Raw genomic sequence first — 26124 nt, forward strand, 5'->3', positions numbered from 1 at the left:
TTTCAATATTTAGCAACATTTCTGTTCATGAACAAAATTCATACATTCAAACTCCACTTAGTTTTATGCACATCTCAAGCTCAGTAACTAGCAAGTTTAGCTGTGGAGCAGCTTATCTCAAGCCATCAATGTGCCTTAAGACCAGCAAGGGTATAAAGTTTCCCTGTAGCAAGACACTCAGACTATGTCCAGTCCATTGGTTTGGATGTCACACTTGAATGGGAAACCTCACAGGAATTACACACACTAGTCACTTGCCCTGTCAGATCTACCATGACTGTAACTGGCAGGAATATTCAAAACACTTGCATGGTATTTCCATATGTAAGAGACTGAACTATGACTCAAAACAAATTGACCATTTTTGGAGGTTCCAGGGTGCTTTGCTAAGGCCAGGTCTGCAAGCCTGCAAAGGGAAGGCGGTGAGCTTTTGGGTGTGTAATGACAAACCTCTGGTCTGCATAAGACAGAAGGGGTGAACGTATCACCACCAGAGGCTACAAACTGGGCTCTGAGGCTGGTAAGAGGCAGACCTTGTGGAGACAGAATTGTGCCTTTTATCACACCAAACTGCCCTCCCTTACACACACGCCCTCTTCCCAGGGAAGGTCCCATTCACACACAGGCTTACTGACACGAGACGCAGCTGCCTTAGAAGAGGTCATAAACTATCAATGACTCCTGAAGTGCCCCCTGACTCATTCCTGAGGCCTTCCACCAGAGAACTGCACGTGATCAAAAGACAGCATAAAACTTCCCCCTCACAGAGGACATGCTTGGGCACTCCCACCTGAACCTGAGAATGTATTAACCCACTGGACTTTGTATTTTGTGGGCTTTTTCCCCCACCTCCGGACAGATCAAGACCTTCAATCATCACTTCAATTAAGTCTCATCACAGATCTATGGGTGGTAATTATGTATCTCCCTACTCTTACCCTTTCTTTCTCTTTCTTTTTCTTCCCTTTTACGTTGAGTGGTATTTTTATGCTTTCATATTGCCTTATTACTATAGATAATAATAATGATAACAGCTACGTATCTGCCTTCCATTGCAAGCAAACTGCTCCAAAATAAACCCAACATATGTGTATTTACAAACACCAATCATTCAGTCATGGAAAACTCTTGTTAAAGTACTTTTATTGCACGGACAAGAAAAGGCATCCTTTGATGAGTCTTGACTATTTAGCCCAGTGGAGGTGCAGACCAACAGGCTGACTTACCTGCAGCACCAGCCTCTTGGTGCTCTATGTTATTTCCAGGAGCGGGAATAGGTGGCACAAGGGCTTGCCTGTCTGCTTCTGGTATCTCATCTCCACTATCAAAGTCAAACTGTTCTCCCTCGTCCTCCTCTTCATCATTCGGACCTGTGGCTTTTGGTTCATGCTCTAGAACTGGGTAGAAAGACACACCTTTGGCTGTTTGCTCTTAATAATGATTTCATGGGACCAGTAAATGCTCCATATTACAAATGAAGCTTATACAATGAACCCTTAGATTTTGAGGTTACTGGCACAGAACAAAAGTTCATTGATGTGTTGATAACCTCATGCAGTTTTCAATAAATCCTTTAGTGTAAACAAGGAAATTACTTGGAAAGAAATTAACAAGGGATAATGCAAATACCCTTCCTTTTGTCATAATGAGCCAAAAGATTTTTAGAAAAACATGTAAAAAGCCAACTTTTAAATGAGAAAACTTCACAGATGAATTATTTGCACAGGGACTTTGCAAATTTATAACTTCAAGTCATTTTTCCTTTCTATTCTTTCCTAACAGTGTCTAAATATCAGTGACAATAACTTATTTCACACACTCCATTTGAGACCAGCAGATTGGTTTCCCTACTCCAATCTGAGACAGTTTTAAACCAAAGACCTCATGCCATCAGCCCTGTTACCACACACAAGTGAATTCTGGTGAAGGTAGGGTGGGGTACCTTTGAGGCAGTAATGGCTGAAATAACACCCTAATATGGATAGGAAGGGTGGGTTTGGGGTTTTTTTGTCTTTGCTTGTGAAGATGCTGTAGCACAGATCTGGCACTGTATGTGAGGTGGGGGAGAGGGAGCAGGAAAAAGTACACGGCAGTTTCCCTCCATGCTAGTGGGGAAAACCCATGAAGATTTAAACCCCCTCATGTACATATTGCACAAAACTATATCCTAAAATAGATGAAGATGTAAACACACAAGTATGTTATAAAAATTTACCTGAATGTGATAAGGTCCCCCCCTCCCCCTCCTCAGGTAACACAAAATGAAAAATAAAGTCTTGCAATGACAATTGGATATGCAGCACCATGATATTATCAGCGATCCTACTATCCAAGACACATTTTTTATTTTTATGATAAAACCCACAACACCCCGAAGCTCTAGACTGCTTAGATTGTCATGGTAATCAGCATTCCTGCCAAGGCTTCTGTTTCTTCAGGCAGGCTGAGCCAGCATATTTTACCACAGCCACAAATAACAAGATCTTTCATGAAGCCTCTCTGCAGGAGAAAAAGTGAACTAATTGCAAAAATAGTAAGGAACAAAAAAAAACCGGGTTATCCTGCATTTATTGTCATGGGTTATGGCTGAGGCAGCAGGACATTTAATTTCATTTTGATTAATTCCTTTTAAAAATTCTTCTGTATGAAGTCAGGCTTCTCATTTTTCCTTTGTCCATTAGCAATTCTTATTTTCCTGAAAGATGCAAGAAATTCTTCAGAGCTCTTCCAAGTGATTAAAGACAAACATGGCATTCTTCCTGATTTAGCATCCATCTGACTAAATTGCAATACTTGTTGCTTGACTGTGTAATGGGGAAAAGAAACAAAAGGGGGGGAAGATGTCTTTTCAACTTGAGTGAAAAAAAATTGGATGTGCCACCTATTTTTTTTTTCTGTTATGGCTGTTAACACTGCCCTGCTTTATTCATTTAAAAACTTTTACTTTGCATCATAAACAAGGAACAGAACCTGATAAATGGGCACTACAGCTTGGAAAGATCCCGTAATCACATCACTGATGGAATAGCAGGTTAAGATTACAAAAAGAGACAAAAAAAGAAAGATTACATGTCTGTCAAAAAGGCAGACAGGACACAAATATCCTCAGTTCAGAAAGCTTTAAAACTATATTTCAGCTTTGCATCACTTTTACATTTGTTTCATTCCGCAGGCATAAACTTTAGCCTTTTAAATTTACAGATACCTTCCATCCCATATTTAATAAGAATATTCTCCTTTTAAGCTTTTAATATCAAGGGCATACTATTTCAATTGGAAAAAGTATTTTAACAACAAAAATAAAATAAAAAGGAAGATGGGGGCTTTTTGCTCCAACTTAAGAGCTGATCAGAACTGCAGATAAATACAAATTACATCATACAAAAAAAGAAAAATTCCTGTTTTGAAAATACCTACTTTTTCCACAGTTCTTTGTGTTATGTCACAACAACACACAGACAAAAGCTCTTTTTAAGTGCTACAATTAGGAAGACAGACAACAGTTAGGCCCAGGGTGAATCTGGCTACTAAATACCGCCACAGATCTTGCAAAGTTTCATGCTCATAAAGAAAGCCCGAGTTCCTCCTACCCTCTATCTGCAAATCAAAAGGATCAAGCCAAAAAGTGCATGAGGCAATGGTTCTTGCAGAAAAAAAAAAGGGGGGGAAGAGAGGGAGCATGGTGGGTGGGTGGGTGTGTTAGGAGGGGATTTTCAAGGCACCCTCCCTTGCAAAAAACACACAGAGGACAGCTTTTTTTTCCCCCTTAATTTTAAAATGTACTACTTCTTTTTTCTGAAGTAATAATCACACGATGCTTAGCATGACAGAATCTGTCTGGAATTACTTCAAATAATTAAATTAGTTACTAAAAATCCAATTTGCCCTTTCACTACTCACATCCTTAGCTTTATGTGTGCCAGCCAGAGGAATGAGAATACAATAATTGACTAAACTTTTTCATCTTAGGGCAATACCACTCTGAAAGCTCTGTAAATGCTTCAGGGAAATTCTCACATTTCTAAAAATTTCTATTTGGAGTTTTCAAGACTGAAAAAAGTCTGATATAATGGAAAAATTGTCTTCAAGTTAAATTAAGTATGAAAGTGCTAATTTAGAATCAGAAAAAGGAATACATGTTCTCATAACTGTGCACAGCACACAGATTTATGACTTTTTTTCTGTGCTTTGTTAGCCAGTGAAATGACATTTCTTAAGTTTACTTCAAAAACAAGCTCGCTTAGGCTGTGTTTGCAGAGACCTGCTGGGGCACAAGCAAATTTAAAAAATGTTTGGTTGCTCTGCCAATTGCAAAGCATTCTTGGCACCATCTGCTTTCCCATCCATTACCCTCAAATTATTTATAGTTCAATGTAATACAGCTAAGGAGTTAAAATAGTGATATTAATTTTAAAGCCCAGATTAAGTCAGTGAAGCTTCATTAATAGTTTTCTTAAACAGTTTACTTTAGTGGCACAGAAATAAGATAAAATAGCTCTGCACTTCTATTAAGTGTACTTTGAACACACCGGAAATAATAAAAGCACCCCAACAGTCTGTCCTCCCCCTGCAATCTCCTAAATTCATGATGATCCAAAAGAAGTCAACTGAGTTTCTTCTATGAAAAACCATGATAAAGGAAGAGTGAAATAAAAGTCCAAGCACAAACAGTTCAGCAGTCTGGGGCACAGTAACAATAAACTTGGAAGCCCTGGACATAAACAGGCATGCTGCCACCAAAAAATATGAATACTTTGTGTTTTAAGGTTTGAAAAATATTTTTAGAAATGAAAGCTTCTGTATAATTAGGAATGTCATCTTTGCAATCAGTTGTACTCATTTTTTTTTAAAGTTCACAGGCTATTATGGAACAAAAAGTGGAAATGCATCCATTATACTTAGAAGACTCAATAAACATTTTTAGTCACTTCTACCATATGACTGATGAAGGAAATACTTGTACAATGTTTCAAATGACATACATCTAATTATTATTTAGTGAAAAATATGGATACAATTGAACCTAAAACAGACTGGCAGGAGTTGCCTGCTCTTAATCCAACATGCAGTTTTAAAACACTTATCTTTTTTACTCATGTATTTTGGATTGCAACAAGACACTTAGGACTGCAAAGACCTACCTTTTTTTCAAATGAATTCCCCAAATGTTTCAACTTTCTACAAATACTTGAGTGTCTTGAAATACACAAAACCTTTTAGTAAAAAAAAATTTTTAAATGTTACTATCCCAGAATATTTTTAGGTATTATAAAATTTGCTAACTTACACAGGTTACAAGTCAAAACAAACTGCCAGACATAGCAATCTAAATGCTTATTATTTATCCTTGATACATTCCAGAGATTTCTCTGATGAGATACACTTCCCTTTACAGACCTTTACTTCTAGACAATTATAATCTGCTGAGCTCCTTGTGAAAGTGTACTGTAGAAATAAGTATTGAAAGCATGCAGACACTAGGAAATGACTGAATTTTTAAAGTTACCATTATTTTTGTAAATCTAACCATGTGGGGCCAAACACACCCTGCTGACTGTGCTCCAGGATAAATGGGCTCTCAAGTTGCTCACTTATCATTTCCGATGAAATTTCTGAAATTAGCAGAGGCTTGGTGTTTGTCAGGATGGTGAACCTTGTGCTAGGCAACACTCATGCCTGCAGAAGCTTCCTGATTTGGCCAGCTTGTAAATCTTTGTAAAATAACAGTTGCCTCACATTCAGCAGGAATTTGCAGACAGGTTTCAAGAAACTTGGTTGCCACTGGACAGCCTCTTGTTTCTCTCTGCTTGAAAGCACTGCTTAGGTTGCATTCCCACAGCTAGAAAGCAACACGGTATTTTCAACCCACTCTCCCACTTGTGACCACTAGTTCTTCAGTTGCAGGAAAGAAAACTGCAGTTAAATATTCTGTCATGCTGGTACTGAGCTGACACATCGCTCTTCTGCCCTTCCTCAAAGGACACCTGCACCAGCACCTGCGCAGGGAGAGCGCTGAGGGGCAGGGCAGGAGGGACCCCGCAGGAGAAAGGCTGACCTTCACCAGCAAGTGCTTCTGCAGACACTGCCCTTCACTGACACTTCCCAGTCACACATGACATCCACCAGCATACCACTGGCATCCATAAATCACCTCTTCACACAGTCACACAGGTGGAAAGCGTCTGTGTTGCTGGGGGAAAACTGTATGCAAAAACACATGAGTGTGCACTCCCTCCCATGGGAAGCTGATCAGAGCCAAGGACTTTCATTCCCCTTGCACTCACAGTTGTGCTAAGCTGGCACTGCAGGGAACCCATGTTCCTGTGGTACAAGCACACCACTAATTACACACAGCTCACACACTCATCCAAAAGCGAGAACACAATGTCAGCATTACCAGTCTCTGTAGAAAACAGTTACAAATAAAACCCAACCAAACTAAACAGTATACATTCATGCAAGAAGTGTTTCCAGTGATGGAAACAAAAGCAAAACCAGATGAATTAACAGGCTTTTCCTGCAAATAAATAACAAAGAAAAAAGTATAAATGCCTCTTTAGTATTTTGCAAATACACACATTACATACTAATTATGTTGTTAGGCATGCACAACAGATATTATTCTTCTGGATAAAAAAACAAATTCAAAACCAGAGTCAGAAGAGTAATGAATCTGCCTGCTCAAGTTTCAGAGAGACTGCTAACAACAGCATGCCTAATACAAAAAAAATTGCATTCCTTGAAATAAAGCCCAGGTCTGTAAATGTTAGGAAAGATTTACAAATAGCAAAAAGACCCTGAACTTTAAAAACTACTCACAGCACTAAAATTTAATTCTTATTAAGTAAAATTTAAAAGAACTGAGTTGCAAAAAATCAGAAGTCTAAAATAAAAGCATTAAAACATGAACCAGGCTGTCCAGAGAAAAGCAGAAGCAACACCAGCAGACTTGCACTCCTTTTTAATGCCTCAAGGTACTTTTCAGTACTATCTTATAGGCAGAAAGGCAGCTAAGTAAAATCAGTGTTTTGTGGCCATTTAGTTTAATTACTCATCACACTGGTGGCACTGGTATTGTCTGCCACCACCAGAAACACAGACCAAGACTGGTCCCGAGGATGTCTCTTTCACCTCAGCACCATATTAGCACATTCTGACATTCGAATTTCACCAAAAAATTCTGCTGGTGCTGTAAGGAAAGCCTAGTCAGATGTTATCTGGAATTCTGCATAAATACATGAGAGATCACTCTCTATGCGGAAAAACATCTATCCATATTATAGGCTACAAGCTTTCCATCAATATTTAAGGAATACGAATACACTTGACCCTTAGTACCCCCAAGGTCACCCGTCTGCATTGGTATAAATGCCAGCAGGCACCTGAGCTGAGGTACAACACGTCTGCTGGTGAGCTCAGTGCTGGTGGTGGCTGTGCAGCCAGGCTCGGCCTCAGCTACCGCGCACACAAACCGCTCAACTCACCTACGACGTGCTGCCAAATGGACAACCCACACCGGGAATAGGAAAACCAGAGAGCTTTAATAAAACAGAAATCAAACAGCAGAAGACTACAATGTCATTGAGAAAATGAAATATCCAGCTCTGGCAGTGCAAGGACAGAGCATGTTGGCTAACCATAGGTTACAAATTACATACTAAGGAAAAACAGAAAAAAAATCTAGAAAATGTAGTTTTGACCATGTAGTCAACATATTTATGAAAAAATAACCATTTTTAAGGAAATTCCCACCAGTGAGAGCAGTCTGGCTTGTTATTTACATCTACATTTCTTTTTTCTATCAGTTATCAACTATTAGTATCTAGTTTTCCAAATAATTACTTTTACTTTGAAGCAATTGCTGTTTAATGGTTTGAGGTATGTGCATTTCTCTAATACAGTCTGTTTAACTCTAATTAGCAATATAAAACTGCTGTATCATCTAGCAATACCTTGGACCAAAAGCTCTTTAAAAGTAACTGAGAACTCTATGAAGCAGAAGGCAGCCAGACACACCCTGGAGACCTAAAACAGGAAGCTTGAGATCCCACTTCTACAGAAAGGAAACATACAGCTTGGGTGCATAAACTGACTATCATACTAAAGAAAAGCTGAAAGCTAACCAGAGCAAAAGTTTGGGTTTTTAGGTCTTCGATCATTCTAGCAACATCTTTCTACCAGGCTGACACATTCTGGTTAGGAAGTTAGCAAAGGATTTTACTTCATTTTTGGATCATGTTTTTTCCTCCACCTTGCCAGCAATTGTACATACTTCTTAGACTGAACCTTCAAATGACTTGGCAAAGGGATGCCTAAATCCTGGATCACTGTTGTTCTGTCTGTCCAGGCTGAACAACCCTTTGTCTAGCAATGTCAAAACTTAAGCACTGGCTGGCACCCCCCAAAAGCACCACTTAGAACATCTAAAAGCATCTGACTTCCAACAGATGCTGACACAGAGCTGTTTGTACACTCAGCCCACCTCCACAGCACCAGCCGAGGCAGGGATCATAAGATGCATGCAGCTCCAGGAATCAAGTTGTCCTTTTGGACACACTGCCAAAGGTTCCTTTTTCCCAACAATTATAACTCCATCTAACACTCCAAGAACGGAGTGCAGCCTGTTCACACATTTAAAAATAACTAAGATTTAGTTATTTGTGTTTTCCCCTTGATGAATTCTGGTTAAAGAAACGAACTAGGTATTACATTTTACAGCAATTTACTGTATCTTTCACTAAAAAAGAAAAATGTATAAACTAGAACAGGATGGTTATGTCCCGTACATCCAGGACAATACTGGAAATATTCTGGATTTTAGCTGGCTTCTCACTTCCTCATTTCTTTGGTTACCCCTTCGCCCAGCCTAAAGAGCACTATTCAGATAGATTGATTTGTGAACTAAGCATAATATATCCAAAATATGACAAATCCATTACCCCAGCAACTAATGAGGAGGGAGTTTTAAAGCATCCCCTTTCTCAGTATTTCTTCTAATTATTGTTTGAACATATCTTGATCCTATTTGCCCTACCACAGTAAGGTCCTTTTTTAGCTCAAAAAAAAAAAAAAAAACCTGTGGAATTCAAACAAACTCATGAAAACAGTAATTCTTACACCACAGAACTCTCAAAAATCCTATTTTACAGTACCCTTTTAACACACCTTGTACCAGAAATTCTATCACCTTAGTGGATACTGGGCAACAATGGTGTTTCCTTGGGACCTTTCAGTCCAACAGCCTCAGAGCCCTTTTCACTGCCTCCTTTCATTAGCCATGGAGAGGGAAGGAAGCTCTGCCTTGGCCCCAAGACTGGTCGAAGAAAACCACTGATACCATGAAGATTTTTTGCCTTTTCTTTTATACTCCTGTTATATCTTTTTTACAACTTCTGTATTCTTAGTGCTTTTTGCCTACATTCTTGGACTTGTTTGTCAAGCTGAGAGACTAAACATTTTAGAAGCTTCCTAGTTAGGGATCAGTGTGCCCCAGACCCCAAAATCCTCTCCAGAACACATTCTGTAAACTAAGATAGAACCATCCAGGGGAAGGTTCCTTGGGGAGGGGGACTCACTCAAGCCTCTCACTGGGGAATCTTTGATAGATATGCTAATTAGTAAAACCTATAATGTTGTACCAGATCTTTTGGGTGTGCATTTTGGTGCACTTGACCTGGACGTGTGCACCTAAGGATCCTTAAAATAAATACCAAGGTAAAATCCCTTTTCCCCTTCTAACCGTGTATGACTCTTGATTTTAAGACCAGGAAAAGGCATCACCGCCATAAACAAACATCACTATTCAGACCTTCAGCCAGCCCACATGGAAGTCAGGAAGGAATTTCTTCCAATATAAAGCACCTTGTTAAGAATTTGCTTTGTGTATTTGGTTTCCATGGCCAGGTTTTGGTAGTGCAGGGGCTACAGTGGTGGCTACTGTGAAAAGCTGCCAGAAGCTTCCCCCATGTCCAGCAGAGCCAATGCCAGCCGAATCTGAGAGAGCTGCTGTGGGAAAATGAACTGCATCTCAGCAAGACCCAATACAGCTGGCAAGTGTTCTTCTCATGCAAATACAAGTGGGTCACCATCTGATATGCATGGGGAAACAGCAATGCCAGCCAAAGTTAATTCTACTTCCCTTTGTGATACAGGAGACTGCTAAGATCCTCTGGACAAACTACACTTAACCAATTCACTGCTCCCAGGGCAGCACCTGCATTTCCCTCTGTCTCTCCCTGCCAACATACATAATGGGGAAATACAGAGACTGGGTGTAGATACAAAAATGCTGCTAGCAAGGATTTTCTTTCTATTTTCTAAGCCCGTGAGAGACTTTTCTCTCTCACAGAAGAGGTGGCCGAGTTATGTAAACAACCAAACACCTGCGGCCTTGAAAAGTCTTGTTTATAGTACAGTATAAAAATATTTTGACAATGGATGTTTTAGGATTTTAGCCAATCACCCCAAGGGGTGGCTGATCCTTTTTAGACTATGAAGAAAAAGTCTATAAAAGAGTTTGTAAAATAATTAAATAAATCAATCTTGCTGCACAATTCCTGCCTGCTGGATCTTCTCTCCTCCTCCCTATGGCTGTGGGACACAGTCATACACCCTAGGGTTGCAGTAATAACTGGGAAGTCACCCAGTGTTGACATCCCCATGGGCACAGGAGCACAGGCATCTCTCCTTCCAGCTCCTTGAGAAACTTCTACCAACATAAGGTTATCCAGAAACTATCATGCTTTCACCTAAACAAAGTTATTGAACTCAACAACAGACTATTTAACAGTCAGAGATATTCTTGCAACAACCCTTCTTTGACCTACTAAATCATCTTCTGTATTAATTTTAATGAAAATATGACAAGGCTGGGAAGATGATTTCAATGAGGAAGAAAAAAAGAAAATCTGTACAGAAGGTTGGAAGAGTCTTCTCCCAAAAATGTTTAACAAGTACGTTTTCCTCAGATTGCCAGGCATAGTTTCAATTCCTCCATGTAGGAAAAGCAAGCAGCACCTAACAAATGTGTTGTTCAAAAATTCATACACTTTATTTATTACAATGCAGACAAGCTTTTATCTGTGCTCATGCACAAGATAAAAGAATTATAACAATTTATTAAAAAAGTGAATCTTTCTGTAAACTCTAGAGTAGACTCATTACAGAGATTTTAGGCATGGTTAGTGAATATTTACTGTGTTCAGTGAAACAGAAGTAAAAAACTCCAAAAATAAAAAAAAAACCTCTATTTTTGCCAGCAATTTATCCCAGCTAGTTAATGATAGATACAAGTCCTAAAAAGGCAAAAGAAGCATAGAAAAAAAATAACGCACCCTCTTCTTACATGTTGGCTCACTGAAATTAAAACTTCAGAGCTTAGTTTCAACTGTTTATTGGAAGAATATCCAAAAATCAGTACAAATTCCTTTACAATTGTTGGGGTTTTTTTTAAGCAATCAACACTAGTTACCTCCACAACCAATGATCAAGTTTTGCTGCAATCCCCTGAAAGGCCTTTATCTCATCATCATCTACTCTTTCTGATTAACAAGTCTGGGCCTTGTCCCCGAGCAGAGCTAGCAAGTAAAGTCAAGTCACCTTAAAGAGCAGCTGAGTAAACAGAAAAAAAAACCCAACAAAACAATGACATCTTATTATTCAGAAGGAAAACACCAAATACGCTCAAAAGAATGAAGTCACCTACCAAGAAAACAATAACAGTAACATAATTTAACATGTTCTAAACAAGTAGCAAAGTTTCTACCATTTTTCTTCAAAATAAAATGAGATATAATTATATCTATGTACATTGTGTTTTCTTTGTAGCTGCTAAAACCAGAAATAAGCTATTTATTCATCTATTTATTTCCTTTTTAATTTTTGTTTTTCCCAACACTTAAATATACTTGGCTAGAAGAAAAAATACATCATTCATAAATGGTTTTTGCAAAGGGAATTTTCTTGTTAGTCTTCATTACACAGCTTGTCTGAATTGTCACATAAAATAATTGATCGTTACCTTAAACAATGTATTTTCCTTCATTTACTGAGAGAAATGTGACCTTTAGAAATAAATAAATTGTTCTGTTACAGATGGGATGTCAGACACCAGCAAGCTATTGCCAGTTTCAAAAACAAGGAGCCATTCATAACTACAATTCATATTCTGTTCTCATTCTTCTGAAATCTTGGCTCCCTTTTTGCAATCATTTGTAACTGTCTGTATGCTGAAAATAGATACCTAACAATATTGTTTAGTCCAAGACCAACTCCTTTTATATCTGCAGTTTAATTTAAACAGTGTCTTATTTTCCCAATCACAGTAAATAAATACAATCATAGGGTCTTCTACATTCTTTATTTTCAGAAACTAAATCATAAAACATGCAAGTGTTTCCCTTGTCAGTATTAAAAAAGCCCAATTTATAACCACCTCTTGTCTCATTCAAAAAATTAGCTTTTTAAAACTGTTAAAACATAAATAAACTATGAAATTTTACACTAAATTGTGGAAAAGGTAACTAAATAATTTGAAAGAAATACATATAGAACACAGAATAAAAAGCAGCTCCCCTAGCAGAGAAATACAGTCATCTCTGCAGCAAAACACAGCAGCTGTCCAGCAGCTCCTTACTAGAGCTAATAAAAATTCTTTTATTTGTTGGTGGGGTTTTTGTTTGGTTTCAGGTTTTTGGGGTTGGTGGGTTTTTTTGTTTGTTGGTGGGGTTTTTTGTTTGGTTAGGGATTTTTTTGTTATAATACATAAGGTCATCCCAGTGGAAACTTTTATGAGAGCACAGTTGTTTCTACCTCACTCTTACCCAAGGACTCAGGCCAGACTTCCTTCTCAGGGACAGAGGAGCAAGGACTATTTTAGTGTTCTGGCCCTGACAGGGAAACCACAAAAAATAACTGCGGAAAGACACAATCACAGCACTCAATTGCATACAGGATATCCAGATTTAAGTCCTTGGATTCCTTGCTCTACATGTCTCTACATATCAGCAACAAAGAAATATCCCACTCATAGCTCTAGAGAGCTGATTTTTTATACAGAAAGGTGCACAAAATGCTTTTACAACTGGTGTCTAGGAGATATTTTTAGTCTATTTCCAGTTTTAGAAAAAAACAACTTCATTTCATTGAAGAACATCTTAAATCCCAAACTTCAGCATGACAAGGTTTCTCATCTAGCTTTACCCAAGGCACTGGTGACAATGGTGTAGTTGAGTGAACATCCAGCTCTCCACTACACTTGGTCCATAAGGACACCTCTCATGCTCCTCAAATGAAGAGTTATAATTGATTCTCTCTCAGGTAAAGAGAGTATTTGCCAGTAATATCAAGACTATGCATTCAAATCAATTCTCACAATGTCCTAGTACAAACACTGAAATTTCAGTATTTCACTTTAAAATTTTAACGTATCATTTACATTAATTTTCTAAAACTGGAAAACAAAATAAAAGTGTACTCAGTATGATAAAATATACCAAATGATTTTTAATAGTTTTCACAGAGAAATCATATGAGGCATAGTGCCATGTACCAGAAAGAGTGAGAGACGGACATATTAAGAGATGATGAAAATCCAAAACTAAGCCTCCTTGGCACAGAAAGTACACCCCACTCCCTTCCCCCAAGTCTCCCTTGTGCAGGAAGCTGTTTCTCAGGTATCCATCCTGCCAGGCAAACAAACATGGCTTTCCTTTGGAAACAGGCCCTGATAAACACCTCTCAAGTCCTCACTTAAAGAAAAGGACTTCCACTTTGCAAGATCACCAGATGTTTTCCAAGTAGAGGAATGAAAAACTGCCAGACATGACATCTCCTAATAAAGGAGTAATAGCACAAGTACAGGCCATCACACGTAAACACCATCCTAACATTAACATCCAGTCCCAGCTGTTCAGAGTGAAGGTAAGTCCTCTACAGGAGAGACTCAGTGTGATTCCAGATTCTCAGAACTACCGGCTTTGCATTTCCTCCCTCCATAGTCTGCAGTCCACAGTATATCCTCCTCTTCTCTAAATGGGTTTGGTTAAGGACACTCCCTTACAGCAACCAATTAAAAGCATGATTATAACTTACAGCCACAATAAAAGTTGCCATTTTCATTTAGCTTTTAAGAAAGGATTTTTTGTTGTTGTTGACAGAACAAGAATCATCCTCTATTTTATTTCACAAGATAGCCACGGAATTCTTTTATGTAAGAAATCTTAAATGTCTGCACTTCATACCTAAATTCATATGTACAGACACACTAAAGCAGGGAACATGAGCTAGTACTATCATCTCAAGTATCCATTTTGGAAGTGCTTCTTTGATTTTGCTCTTAGACAAGGAAGCCTTTGCATCTACCCCACTCCAACTGCTCCCTGGTTGCTAAACCATACATTCCCTCAATATATACAGAGAAAAACACAGGAAATTTTTAATCCTGGCTAATCCATGGCTAGAAGAAGCAGCTCTTTTTAAAGCAATCTAGAGGACAGAACACACAGGCAATAATTTTTCCAAGTTACTCACTACTTGAATTTGCTCTGAGGTAGGAAAAGGTAACTAGCACAGACTTGCCACTACCTGATTAGCATGAATGGAATGTCCAAACACCTATGAACAGACAAGTTGCATAAATAAATTAAAACAAATAAAATATGTTACATTCCATTCTTTTATCACATGTTGTTTTTCCTTATCAAGTAGTGGCAGAAGCAGCTACACTACTGACCTTTATTGTATCTTAACTTAAACAAGGTAGGGATTCAGATGGCTATGGCTAATGAAAACACATTATTTAACCCTGGAGCTTTCATCTATTTTCTTACAACTTCCCCGTGACAAAGATGAAGGTTAATGCTTTCTTCCCCTTTGTATGTATTAGGATTGATACAAACAAGTTTGGAGAATTTACCTGGCAAAACCATAGAAAACTTACTCGACAAGACTAAAGCTGAGATTTATAGTGCAAGGTATACACTTGTAGAGAGAAAGGAGCCCACATGACTTTCAGCACTACAGCTATCTTTGTTAGGACAAAAAATAAGTAAACAAAAAATTTCCCAAAACATCATAAGAACTTTTTTCTTTTAGAAAAAGCAATTTATTTCATCTGTGGGCCTAGTGTGGGATTTTAGAATCATTATACAAAAAGTTTAAAAAAAAAAAGAAAAAAATTTAATGGTATATCAAAGCTTTCTGGACTCAATAGGAATCTCACCCTCACTCTGAGCTAGGATAACCCACCCATGTGCCCACTGTCTGAAGGCACTGACAGGTGCTGCTCATCCCCCCGAACAGATCCATGGATGGCCAGTGTATATGCACACAAAATAAACCTTCAATTATTAGTTATGTGTATTTGCTGTCACACTTGGCCCTAAAATCCTCATTTCTTTTCCACCTGCAAAACAGGTCATGAGAATTAGCTAGAAAGTGAACTAAAATGTCTTTTCGTGTAATTATTAAAATTTATCTTCACTGATAATCCCTTTAATATGTTTTTAAGAGAGTTAGCAATGGTAAACTAAAAAAATATACAAGTGCCACTAGTTTCAGACAAAGTTTTTTGAGATGAGAGAGAAATCACAGAATATTCTGAGTTGAAAGGGACCCACAAGGCTCATCAAAGTCCCACTCCTGGTTCTGCACATGATCACCCCAGAATCACACCATGTACCTGAAGCATTAACTAAGCATCTTGTGAATTTTGTCAGGCTTGGTGCTGGTCTCTGGGGAGCATGTTCCAAATCCCACCCCCAAAAAAAGTATCAATTGACATTGACACAAGATTGGGTAGAGGAGAATCTCAATTTATGTTAAATCTAATGCCAGCCTATTAAGAACTGACATGTCTGAAAATAAGGACACGATACACATAGTTCTACATGTCACAAAGACCTCTGCAGAAAAAGAACTTGAATCCTGGAATCATAGTGAACTGTGTCACCCTGAAATCTTGTCAAGAGTATCCCACGAGCTGAAATGCTGCAGAGTTGGAGCTACTGCCGCAATTATCGGCTGTCTTTGAAAAACGGCAGCCTCCTCTCAAGTGAAAATATTGATTCCTTAGGGATGACTCTTCCCCTACAGCACTACACTGCTTTGGAGATGGATTATCCAGTAGAGACAGTTTCACAGTAACTGTCACTAAACAAAACTGAACTGAATTCAGGGTCCTGACCACATGGATTAGGACATGGACATCCAAGGAATTGTTGCCAACAATAACCTCAGTGATATCTCAGAGCATAAATGAAACTGCCAATAACGTTGGCCAGAAATCTAACCCATTAAAAGGTGATTACACAAGTTTCTCCTTCTTTCACATTCCCAACTCTCTAGATAGTATCTAGTAACAGACCTCTGTGGCAGTACCTAAACTAAAGAGAAAGCAGTCCTGATCTAAAATGACAAATCCTGAATTCCTAAAGAGTTACGGCTACACAAAAATAAGATTAAAAATCCTTTTATATTCAAATGGATTCATGTAAATTCTGTATAAATAATAAGTGAAATGTCCTATAGGCAATAATGTATATTATTTATTTATATTAATATATACATATATCAGTGTACGTAATAAAGTGCAAGTCCATAAGTAATATTGTCCTATATAAGGAATGGATAGTATTTTACAGAAAAATCACTATCTGTACAAACTATAATAGCAACTTAACTGAAATAAGAGCAGCTGTACTGAGTTCAACCACAGGTCTCCATAAATTTATGTTTGGGGATGATCAGATCAAGCACTTCTATGAAGTCTCCCAGCATCCAACTATCAAAAGCCAAATCCTGTTAAGTATTAAAATACGTAGCAGCAAGCACAGTGATGTGCTTACAGGAAATCAAACAGGATAAAAAATCACCACATGCAATGTTCTCTCAGAGCATAAACACAAAAGGCAGTGATGCAGTGTCTTTGTAGATCCTACGTTTGTGCCCTCAGAAACCTAGGATACACCAGAGGCCATCCAGCTACCAGCATACAGCAGGCAAGGGGCACTGAGTGTTAACGTGAACCCCTTAGTCCAGCATCCATAATACCCTTACATAAGTGTCTGTGCTCTGATTACACAGAGTTGCCGTAGAAAACACATTTTCAGGTTTGGACTGCAAAGACCAATTGCTTACAGGTTTCTTCCCATCATGCTCTAACTACACCAGCGAGTGAAGTCCAAGAACAAGACAGGGTAGATGACAGGAGCTCATATTTCAACAGAATACCAATGGGACCAAGCCTTAGGGTGATAAGGGGAAAGGGAATGCTGCAGAGGTAAAATCACTGCTGGAAAGATAATTAAATTCTTACAGAAAAATTGGCTTTAAACTCCAAACTATTTCAATTACCTTCTGGTGGTGGGGGAGGGAAATCATCTGTGTCCATTGTAGTGTATCCACCGCACCTTTAGCAGACTGGGAAACTCTGCAAAAATGAAGGGAACATGTTTTGTAGATGAACACAATTTCCAAGTATTGAGACACTCCTTTTCAGTTTGGCCAAGCTCATTTCTATTAGCTAATACCATTATGGAAGAGAGGAAATGTGCCTGGCTTCTTGCTTCCATATGAATACAGTCCAAATTTTTATGCACACAGCCCTCAATATTGGAGCCAATTCTTTTAATGATCTCAGTAAGCCAGCTGAAGAAAGACGAAGTTTTTAAACTATTTTGTACTCTGCAGTTCCCACTGTGACAATCACAAGGAGATTACTAAAACATGCTACTTCAATGTCTGCTTGGAGTATATATTTCACCTCAAAATCTTCATGAAGGGGTGAAGGATAAAAATTCTAGGAAGCTTATCAGTTTTCATGATGCTTTTCTCTATTCAGCAATCAGAAATAACAAGTTTTAACTATACACTTTGTACACAGCTTCTTTCCATCGGTTGTTTTGCCAGTCTTAAAAATTCTGCTTGAGTCCCTTTACTTCCACCTTTCCTAAGGAGAGTGAAGTACTAGCAACCAGGTTCCCGAGCATCTTTTCTTTCATCCTCTTTTCTCAAATGCCACTGATCTCATGTTTTAAGGAAAAGAGTAACTCTACAAGGCATTCCCATACTTTGGTACTGAATACACAACTGGAGAGAGCAAAGCCCAGAACCCACGAGAGACATCATCCCTCCTTCTGCATAATGCTACTTAATAGTGACATTTCAGTATCATCCAGAAGGAAAACCTATTGTGTTAAGCAATGCACATGCTCTGCCCCCAGCCCATTTTCACTCTACCTCAAGAGAAAGCATGTCAAAAAGACAAATTTCAGAACAAGGCTTAGGAGGAAAAGTAAGTTTCCAAAAGCTACAAAAGACAGTGGAAGAGCCAATGCTGAATTTTCTGCCCTGCGCTTGAGTAGCCTATAGATGTTAATCGGAAGAAGTTACCTCGTCTGCTGGCAACAGAACAGCTCAAGACCTTGGAAGTCTCCACAGCCCAAATACGGAAAGATTAAATTGAAGGGGACAGTGAAATTCAAGGTACAGTGGCAAAATATTAAACAAAATGGATCAGAACACAGAGGTCACATCAACTGCCACTTACAGAAAAAGTGGCAGTGAATGAAAAAAAAAGCTTTGAAAAAGGATCCAACCCTAGGAGGCACCAAGCAATTTACCTCCCTAACACCAGATTTCCAAGGGCAAATTATCAGGACAGATGTGCCAGGAAGGATAACAACTCTGGTAGTGCAAGATCCTATTATGATGAGAAAATTCATAACAATTTCATTTACTAAGCATACAAAATTCCCTTTTAAACTGTCTTAAACTTCAGTAATTCTTAATCCAGTCCTAGACAAAATCAAGTAACTTCAGAGCCAAGGCTCAGAAAGAATTCACCCAAGTATACAACATCTCCCTATAACACAAAAAGATTCCATTATGTGCTTTCACTATACAGTGTTCCTTCTAAAGCTTCTCTACAATTTACATCTGCAGAGCTCCAAGGCATGTTCCAGCTTACAGATGTCTGGAATGCATCCTGCCACACCAAAACTGTCAGCCAAAACAAGCGATAGTTATGGTTTGAAGAAAAGGCCATTTTTCTTTATTTTTTTTAAAGCTGCTCATGACTGGAGCATAGGTTTTCAAGTGTGAAACATGTAATAGCCAGCAAACCTCTGAAAGTGAGTCTCAGCCCCTTTCCCGAATGCATCTTTACGAGAGTAGCTAAAAGGCTTTCAGAATGATTTTTTTTCTTTAAGCGTATGATGCAAGCTTTTAAACATCTATCAAAGTTAACTTCAACAATGATTTTATAAATCAATTCCTTCCTCATGAGCAAATACTAACAAGACAGAGCTGAGCCATGCAGCTTGATTTCCATTTTGATCTAGCTTACAGTGACATGCTTCAAATTACACAAGAATTGTGTAAAGGAAGGACACAGACTCAGTGTTAAGAGTCCTACCCACTGACCTGCTTGCTCCCATCTGAACAGTGCAGTTATTCACAAGAAGAAAGATACACTTTCTCACTTAAGAATGCCTTAGGTGTTGATTTATACATTACATTAACTCATCTTGAAGTTCCACATATTTTTCTCCACTTTTTAGATGCTGAGAAAAACCCTGCAGCAGGAAAGAGAGCTTGTGTATCACAGATTCCATTAATACCCTCCACAAAATAAAAAAATTGTCATTTTATGTAGCAGACAGCACATTTACGAAGGATCTCTAATAGCACTATATTTCAAAGAAAAGTTTTTCACTCTTCTTTTGATAGGCACAGAAACTAACTCAAGTTAAAGATGTTTAAATCAAGATTAAGGCAGATGATTTAATTTGACTAGTAGCGTATGGTACATTTGCATTTGTAGCTCAAGTGCCTTTCCCACTGATTCTCCTGCTAACAGAGTTACATAGCACAGCTTATAGGTGCATTTAGACAATAACAGTGAAAATCAAAGCTCAAATTAAGCTGAAAGGGACTTCAGAATGTTGTCTCATGGACTCAATACAGGTGTTTTCAAAATGAAATCAGGTTGCTCATGGCCTTTGTCCCTCCAAGTTATGAAACCCTATGAGGGTGGAGGTTTCACCACACCCCAGAGCATCCTGCTACTGAGCTTAACCAGAAACACCGAGAAGGGATTTTCCCATAAGCCCAACTGGAGTTAGCCCTGCAGCAGCTTGCAACCATTGCCTCTCATTCTCCTGCTGCGCACCCCTGAAAAAAGCCTGGCTCCACCTTCTTTCCAACTCTGCCTTCGGAAGCAGAGGACTGCAATTCAATCCCCCTCAGTCCTTTCTTCTCAAAATGACACAAACCCAAAGGTTTCCCTCAGCCTCTCCTGATCTCTCCCCACTCCCAACCATAGCAGTGGCCTTTACTGGACTTGCTCCAGTTTGCCAGTCTCTCACTTGTACTGAGGCCTCACAATGAACACCGAATTCCAGATGCAACATCGAGACCACTGAGTATATATTACTTGGTTTAATATAAAATTATATTTAAAAAATTAACAGCTTTTAAGACACAGACTATTAGGATGTTGTTCCAAATGTATTTAAAAAACTGCAAAGAAAAGAATCCCTATTAAACATGAAACACGTATGCTATTATATTCACGTGTGTTCCATCTTAAAATTATAAATATGAATAACTGAACAACTGCCGTGATCTACTCAACATGGCATAGAGGTTATAAAAATATGGAGCTTTTCTCCCCCATATAACATTGTTTTCTCAAACCTCTGTTTAATGACTTAAACTGCAGCATTCCAGACTGCACAGCAATCACAGGAACACAGAGACAGAAAGAAGTTCTCAGAGTTACCCAGCTGAAAGTTTAACATTTCCCACTGGCATCCAGATGTGAAACAAGCTCACCTGACTCAGTGCTCATCACCTCCTCTGTGTCAGATGTGGGTAAAGATAGCAGTGACTGCTATGGGCCACAGAGGTTGTCTACATATTGTCTCCTTTCCCCTCTTTCCCTGTATTTCCCCTGTGTGCCCAACATACAGCAGATGAGGGGGAGAGGCCAAGGAGCTCCTGGACACTTTTAACAAAGGCAGCTGACCTGCTCTGGTCAAAACATTGGCCTTCACTTCCCATGCCTACTTCCTGATGATTTCATCTGGTCCTTTCCTGCCAAACTGTTAGGAGGAACAGGTAATTCTTACTCATATTTACAGACTGGAAGAGGAAACATAGTATTCCAATTTTTTAAGTTCCCAGTTTACCTGCCCACTTATATCTGAAGCCATCTATCTAGGCAAACCCCAACTATTCCAAGCCTAAGGAACTACTGTTAAAAAAAAATCCTACTTGTAGCACAGTAGCATGCTTTTATTCCAGACGTTTAGCTAGTAACTTCCTAGGTTTGGCACTAAAAATCAGGCATAATCACATTAAATGTATGGATTTTGAAAGAAAAAACCACAACAAGTCCCTTATTATACTGCAATATATTCAGTTCCTGACCAAGTTTGCAAAGCTTTCTAAGTTGATATATAAGAAAAAAATAAAAAAAGTAATTAAAATACCACATTAAAACCAGATGCTCATGGGTAATGTTTCTAACGCAAAGAAGTCCCGCACAGTTAAAGCAGTCAGATTTCCAATGGCACTCACACCAGAAACCAGAATCATCCAAGTGTGAAACTGTCCCTAAGGACAGCTCCCAACACTTCAAATTTTCCACCAACTACACTCACCTTTGACCATGGAAGCTGGTACTGAAGGAAGTGGGAGTCTGTGATGTTCCACAGCAGACCTCACAACCTCAGAGTGCTAATACCTGCAAAATCTGTGAGACTGAAATTCTGATTCCACAACAAAGGGCAGTTTCAGCAAAGGAAAGAAAGGCAAAGGCACCTTTATACTCATTCAAAGACTACAGAATAATGTCAGCATTCCTCTCTGAGACACAGTTTTCCCTTCTCCTAACCTCTGGTAATTCCTTTTGCCTCTAGGCTAGACTAGGCTTCCCAGCTATGCCTGCGTATCTCATTTTGTTCAATGATTTCCTCTAATTGTGGGACAAACAACAGACCATCAGTTCTCAGCTAAAGGACTACAAATACTGATCAACATCTGCATTTCCACTTCAACAAAACTATCTTCCAACAGTCACTACTCATGCAGAAGTCACAATGCAACAAAAATGGGACAAACTCTGCCAAAACTACAAGGCAGCACAGCATTCAGATCTGGGGGTCTGAATCCACTGAGCTCCCAAAGGGCAGATCCTGCCAAGCTTTTTCAGCTCTATCACCCTAAAAACTGTAAAGATGACTCACATACCTTCTCTTTAGGGCGTGTGCACTGTAACTGCAGCAACATCAGGATTCTTCATTCTTAACACTGCAAAGAGAATGAACATTTTATAATAGGAAACAGAAGCTGAATCAAGGAGACAGATTTCCAATAAACTGTGACTTGTGGAGAAAGCTTAGTCCAAGCAGAAATACAATGTCTCTGAGAAAGCCTGAAAGTCTAAAAATTAAACTAAAAAAACAACATCAAAACAAGAAAAGTTGCAAAGGCAAAGCCCATGAATGCTTAAAATCCCACTGTGTCCACATCACTTAGTGAATATTGCTGTATAATGCCCAACTGAGTCTTCTTTCACCTAGAACTACAGAACTTCCACTGGGAAGTAGATCTTGCTGAAATTTGATATGAAGACTCTTCCAGCAGTGCAGAGAGATGACAAGACAGAAGAAGGCAGAAGGTAGAAAGTTAATTTCCTATTTTTTTCCTCCTGTAACTCAAGAAGGCTCTCTTAAAGACAGCAAAAATAAAAACTGATTGTACAGCTTGTTCTCCATACAAGTTATTCCTAAGAAACACAGACTGTACTTTTTTTTAAGAGGTGTCTACAGCAAGTGTGCATGAAGCAGCCGTTCATATTATGACAGCTTCCCATGCCATGCTGTAAGCCATTAAAAAAGTCTGTATCAAGACTGGATCATTATTTCTTTTAACATATATTTGGTTTTATTAATAGCTAAGAGTCCTGTTATATACAAATTTTATTCTTAAATTTAGCAAAGAAAATTACTGAAATTACATGCAATGGAATAAAAAAGGAAGTACATAGGTTCAGGTAGAAAATTAACAGAAAGCCAAATTACTGGCTCAGCTAAAGTTGGGGGAAATTCTATTTCTTGCAGCAATTCAAACAAGGCCAGATCTGCAGAGATGAACATTTTTCAGAATGAATGGAGAATCAACTTCGACAAAAGCTACTTTGCTTCTTTTTCTGCTTCCCTTTCTCACACCAAGCAGCATCCTGCTCAAGGCCAGAGAAAGCACAGCAGCAGCAAGCCCTGAAAAAGAAGCAATCTACAGAGACATCCCAAAAACATGGCTGAAGATTGGTTTTCTAATCTTTCTTTCTAAAGGGTATTACTTACAACATTTCTTCACTTAGATTCTTGATCAATACATCACCTAAAGGAAGGGAAAAGAGGAAGGAAGCAAAGATTGCATTCATAGATTTGTCCAGATCCTGACCATGGTGAAATCTGCACTGTTAATTTTTAATATTTATGTTCCTCCCCCCTAGAGATTATTATTGCCAGGCAAATTACAGAATCTGTGCTTGATAGATTCATTCATGTTGGCAGGAGGTCATGTAGTCCAACCTGCTGCTCCAAGTCAGGTCTGCTACCAGGTGAGACCAGGCTGCTTTACCCACTGAGACACTGGACAATCTCTAAAGACAGACTGCATGACCGTGTCAGTTATCCTGCTGCCTTGTTTTGTTGTCCTTCTAGAAAAAAACATTGTCCTTATATTTAGTTAGAACCACCCTTACTTCAGTTATGACCATAGCCTGTGGTCCTGCCCCTTCCTCATAGTCTGCCAGCTGGTGGGAGTACACTGCCAGGGCCCAATGAAACTTCATTCTCCTCCAGGGCACTGCTGCCACTCCTTGACATTGTAGCAGCCTTGTGCTGAACTTGCTCAGTTTTATCCACATTGCTCTTGTACTGGGGAGAGGTGTGGACACAAAACTGGATGCAATACTGCAGGTGTGGTCTGACAAGTACTGAGTGAGATGAACCCTTCCCCTCCGAGGAGACATTCCTTTCCAGGTGTGCAACCTTACCCTCCTCATTGCTGAATTACACAGAGTTCTTGCCAGCCAGCTCCTCCAACCTGCCCAGGTCCTTCTGAAAGACAGCCTGGATCTCAAGCACATCCACTGTCCCCCCTTTCCCACAGTTTGGAGTCACTTGCAAACTCCATGAGCAAGGGCTAGTGGACTTCCACTTCATACACAGTATTAAACTGGACACATCCTGTGATGGACAGATGGTTACCAACCTCACGTTACAACCAACCAGCCACCTCCAAAACCAACCATCCCACCAGGCTTCCACCCATCTAGCAGCACACCCACCTAGATCACAATCATATTTTGCAAAAGACCTTGCTGAACCCAACACAATCATATGGTTTCATTAAGCTCAGTAGCAATATATTTACCATACAAATAGGAAAGCCATGACCTACAAATATTTAAGGAATGAGAAGAATATGGATAAAAAGGTATTGAAACCAGGGAAAGGAAGAGGTTCCCAAATATACACCTAACTGTTTTTGTGAATGAGCCTTGCTCCTTCCTTTTGTCCTGGCAACTGTTTGAATACCCAAAGTAAGAAGACAGGCATCACCCCAGGATTTGCAGACCATCATGGAGGTCAAAAGTACCATAACAAACTGGAAGCATCTGAAGAATTAAAAGGGAACTCTGGCATCATATGCTTTAAGTCAAGAATGATCTGTTTTGCTCTGTGCCACACAAACTAGAAAACAGCATCACTGGGTCAAGACAAAGATCTGTCATGTCACACATGCAAGCAAAATAAAAATAAATGAATATTAAGAGCATTTTCCTTAATTTGTGCTATAATGTGATAGCAATCAAGTAACTTCATCTGGAAAAGCAATTTTATTTCTGCAATTTCCTTTTTTAAACTTAATTCAGATTAGTCCCTTTCAATGCCGGATATCAAGAACTACCTTAATTGGAAATATCCTCAGCAAGGTTTCTATTTTTTAATTGGAGAAGGTCCTCACATACTGCAGCATACTTCAATTGTGGTGTAAACCTACACAGGGTTTAGTTGCATACATATTATTATAATACTTATGTAATTAGAATCATTATGCAGAGACTTTAGAAATACTTTTTTATTAGGAATGCACCAAAATATCATTTAGTTTAGTAATTCTGATCACCCTTATGTGGATACAAACATGCTGCTAGCAAGAATTTTTCTTGCTTCTTTCCAGTCCCGTGAGATATTTTTCTCTCTGACAGAAGATATTAGTAGAGTTCTATGAACTATGAACACCTGCGACCTTGCAAACCTTTGTTTATAGTACAGCAGAAAAATATTTTGACAATGGATGTTTTAGGATTTTAGCCGATCACCCCAAGGGGTGGCTGATCCTTTGACCAATTAGACTATGAAGAAAAAAGTCTATAAAAGAGTTGTAAAATAATTAAATAAATCAATCTTGCTGCACAATTCCTGCCTGCTGGAGCTCTCTTCTCCTCCCTACCACTGTGGGATACCACGACACCCTTACATGTAAAATACAGTAATTTTGTTACAGGGAGTATATCCCCTCCTGAAACACAGTTTCATTCTCCAGCAAATCAAGGTCTTAACATAAAAAAAAGCTGGGGAAATGTTATTTATGGATACAGTCAATAAAGCTTTTTTCCCCCTCTAACTGTACATTAGTCAGATATTCATCACAAAAGCAGAAAGTCTTGTTCGAACTTGCACTAAATCCATTCATCCTCGTTTTACAAGGCATAGGTTGTCTTTCAAGATACTGATGACAACTGATGAAAATTTCCTCTAGAAGCTGTTTCCAATGATACAAGTAAAAGGATACACTGAAATGAATATACAGTTACTACTGCTGCCTGCAAACCAAGTCCTGACAGAGTCACTTTTCCTAAACATTTTCAGCTCTTTAGGTGCTACTGTCCTTGGAAAAATAACCATGCTGTTTCTCATTGAGGACAACTTGTCCTATCTGATCATTAGAAAAGCATCCAGTTGAACAAATTTATTTCACTTGATGAATAAAGTTATTAAGAATATAAATAGAGTATTATTCCTGAGTTTAAAAATACATGGAGTA

General features: G+C 38.8%; 1 protein-coding gene across 5 annotated transcripts in view; it reads right to left on the bottom strand.

The window, feature by feature from the left end:
• ARHGEF10 (Rho guanine nucleotide exchange factor 10) overlaps positions 1–26124 on the bottom strand; it is a 111081-nt gene that overhangs the window by 79807 nt on the left and 5150 nt on the right. For all 5 annotated transcript variants that reach the window (XM_069011483.1, XM_069011487.1, XM_069011485.1 and 2 more), the window contains exons 2-4: positions 22255–22314; positions 17353–17428; positions 1227–1397 (exon numbers count right to left, since the gene is read on the bottom strand). In XM_069011483.1, the coding sequence (XP_068867584.1) occupies positions 1227–1397; positions 17353–17389 (208 nt within the window). In that variant the 5' untranslated portion in view covers positions 17390–17428; positions 22255–22314. The remainder of the gene's footprint in view (positions 1–1226; positions 1398–17352; positions 17429–22254; positions 22315–26124) is intronic.

Source organism: Aphelocoma coerulescens, chromosome 3 (genome assembly GCF_041296385.1).
Source record: "Aphelocoma coerulescens isolate FSJ_1873_10779 chromosome 3, UR_Acoe_1.0, whole genome shotgun sequence".
NCBI classification, from domain to species: Eukaryota; Metazoa; Chordata; class Aves; order Passeriformes; family Corvidae; genus Aphelocoma; species Aphelocoma coerulescens.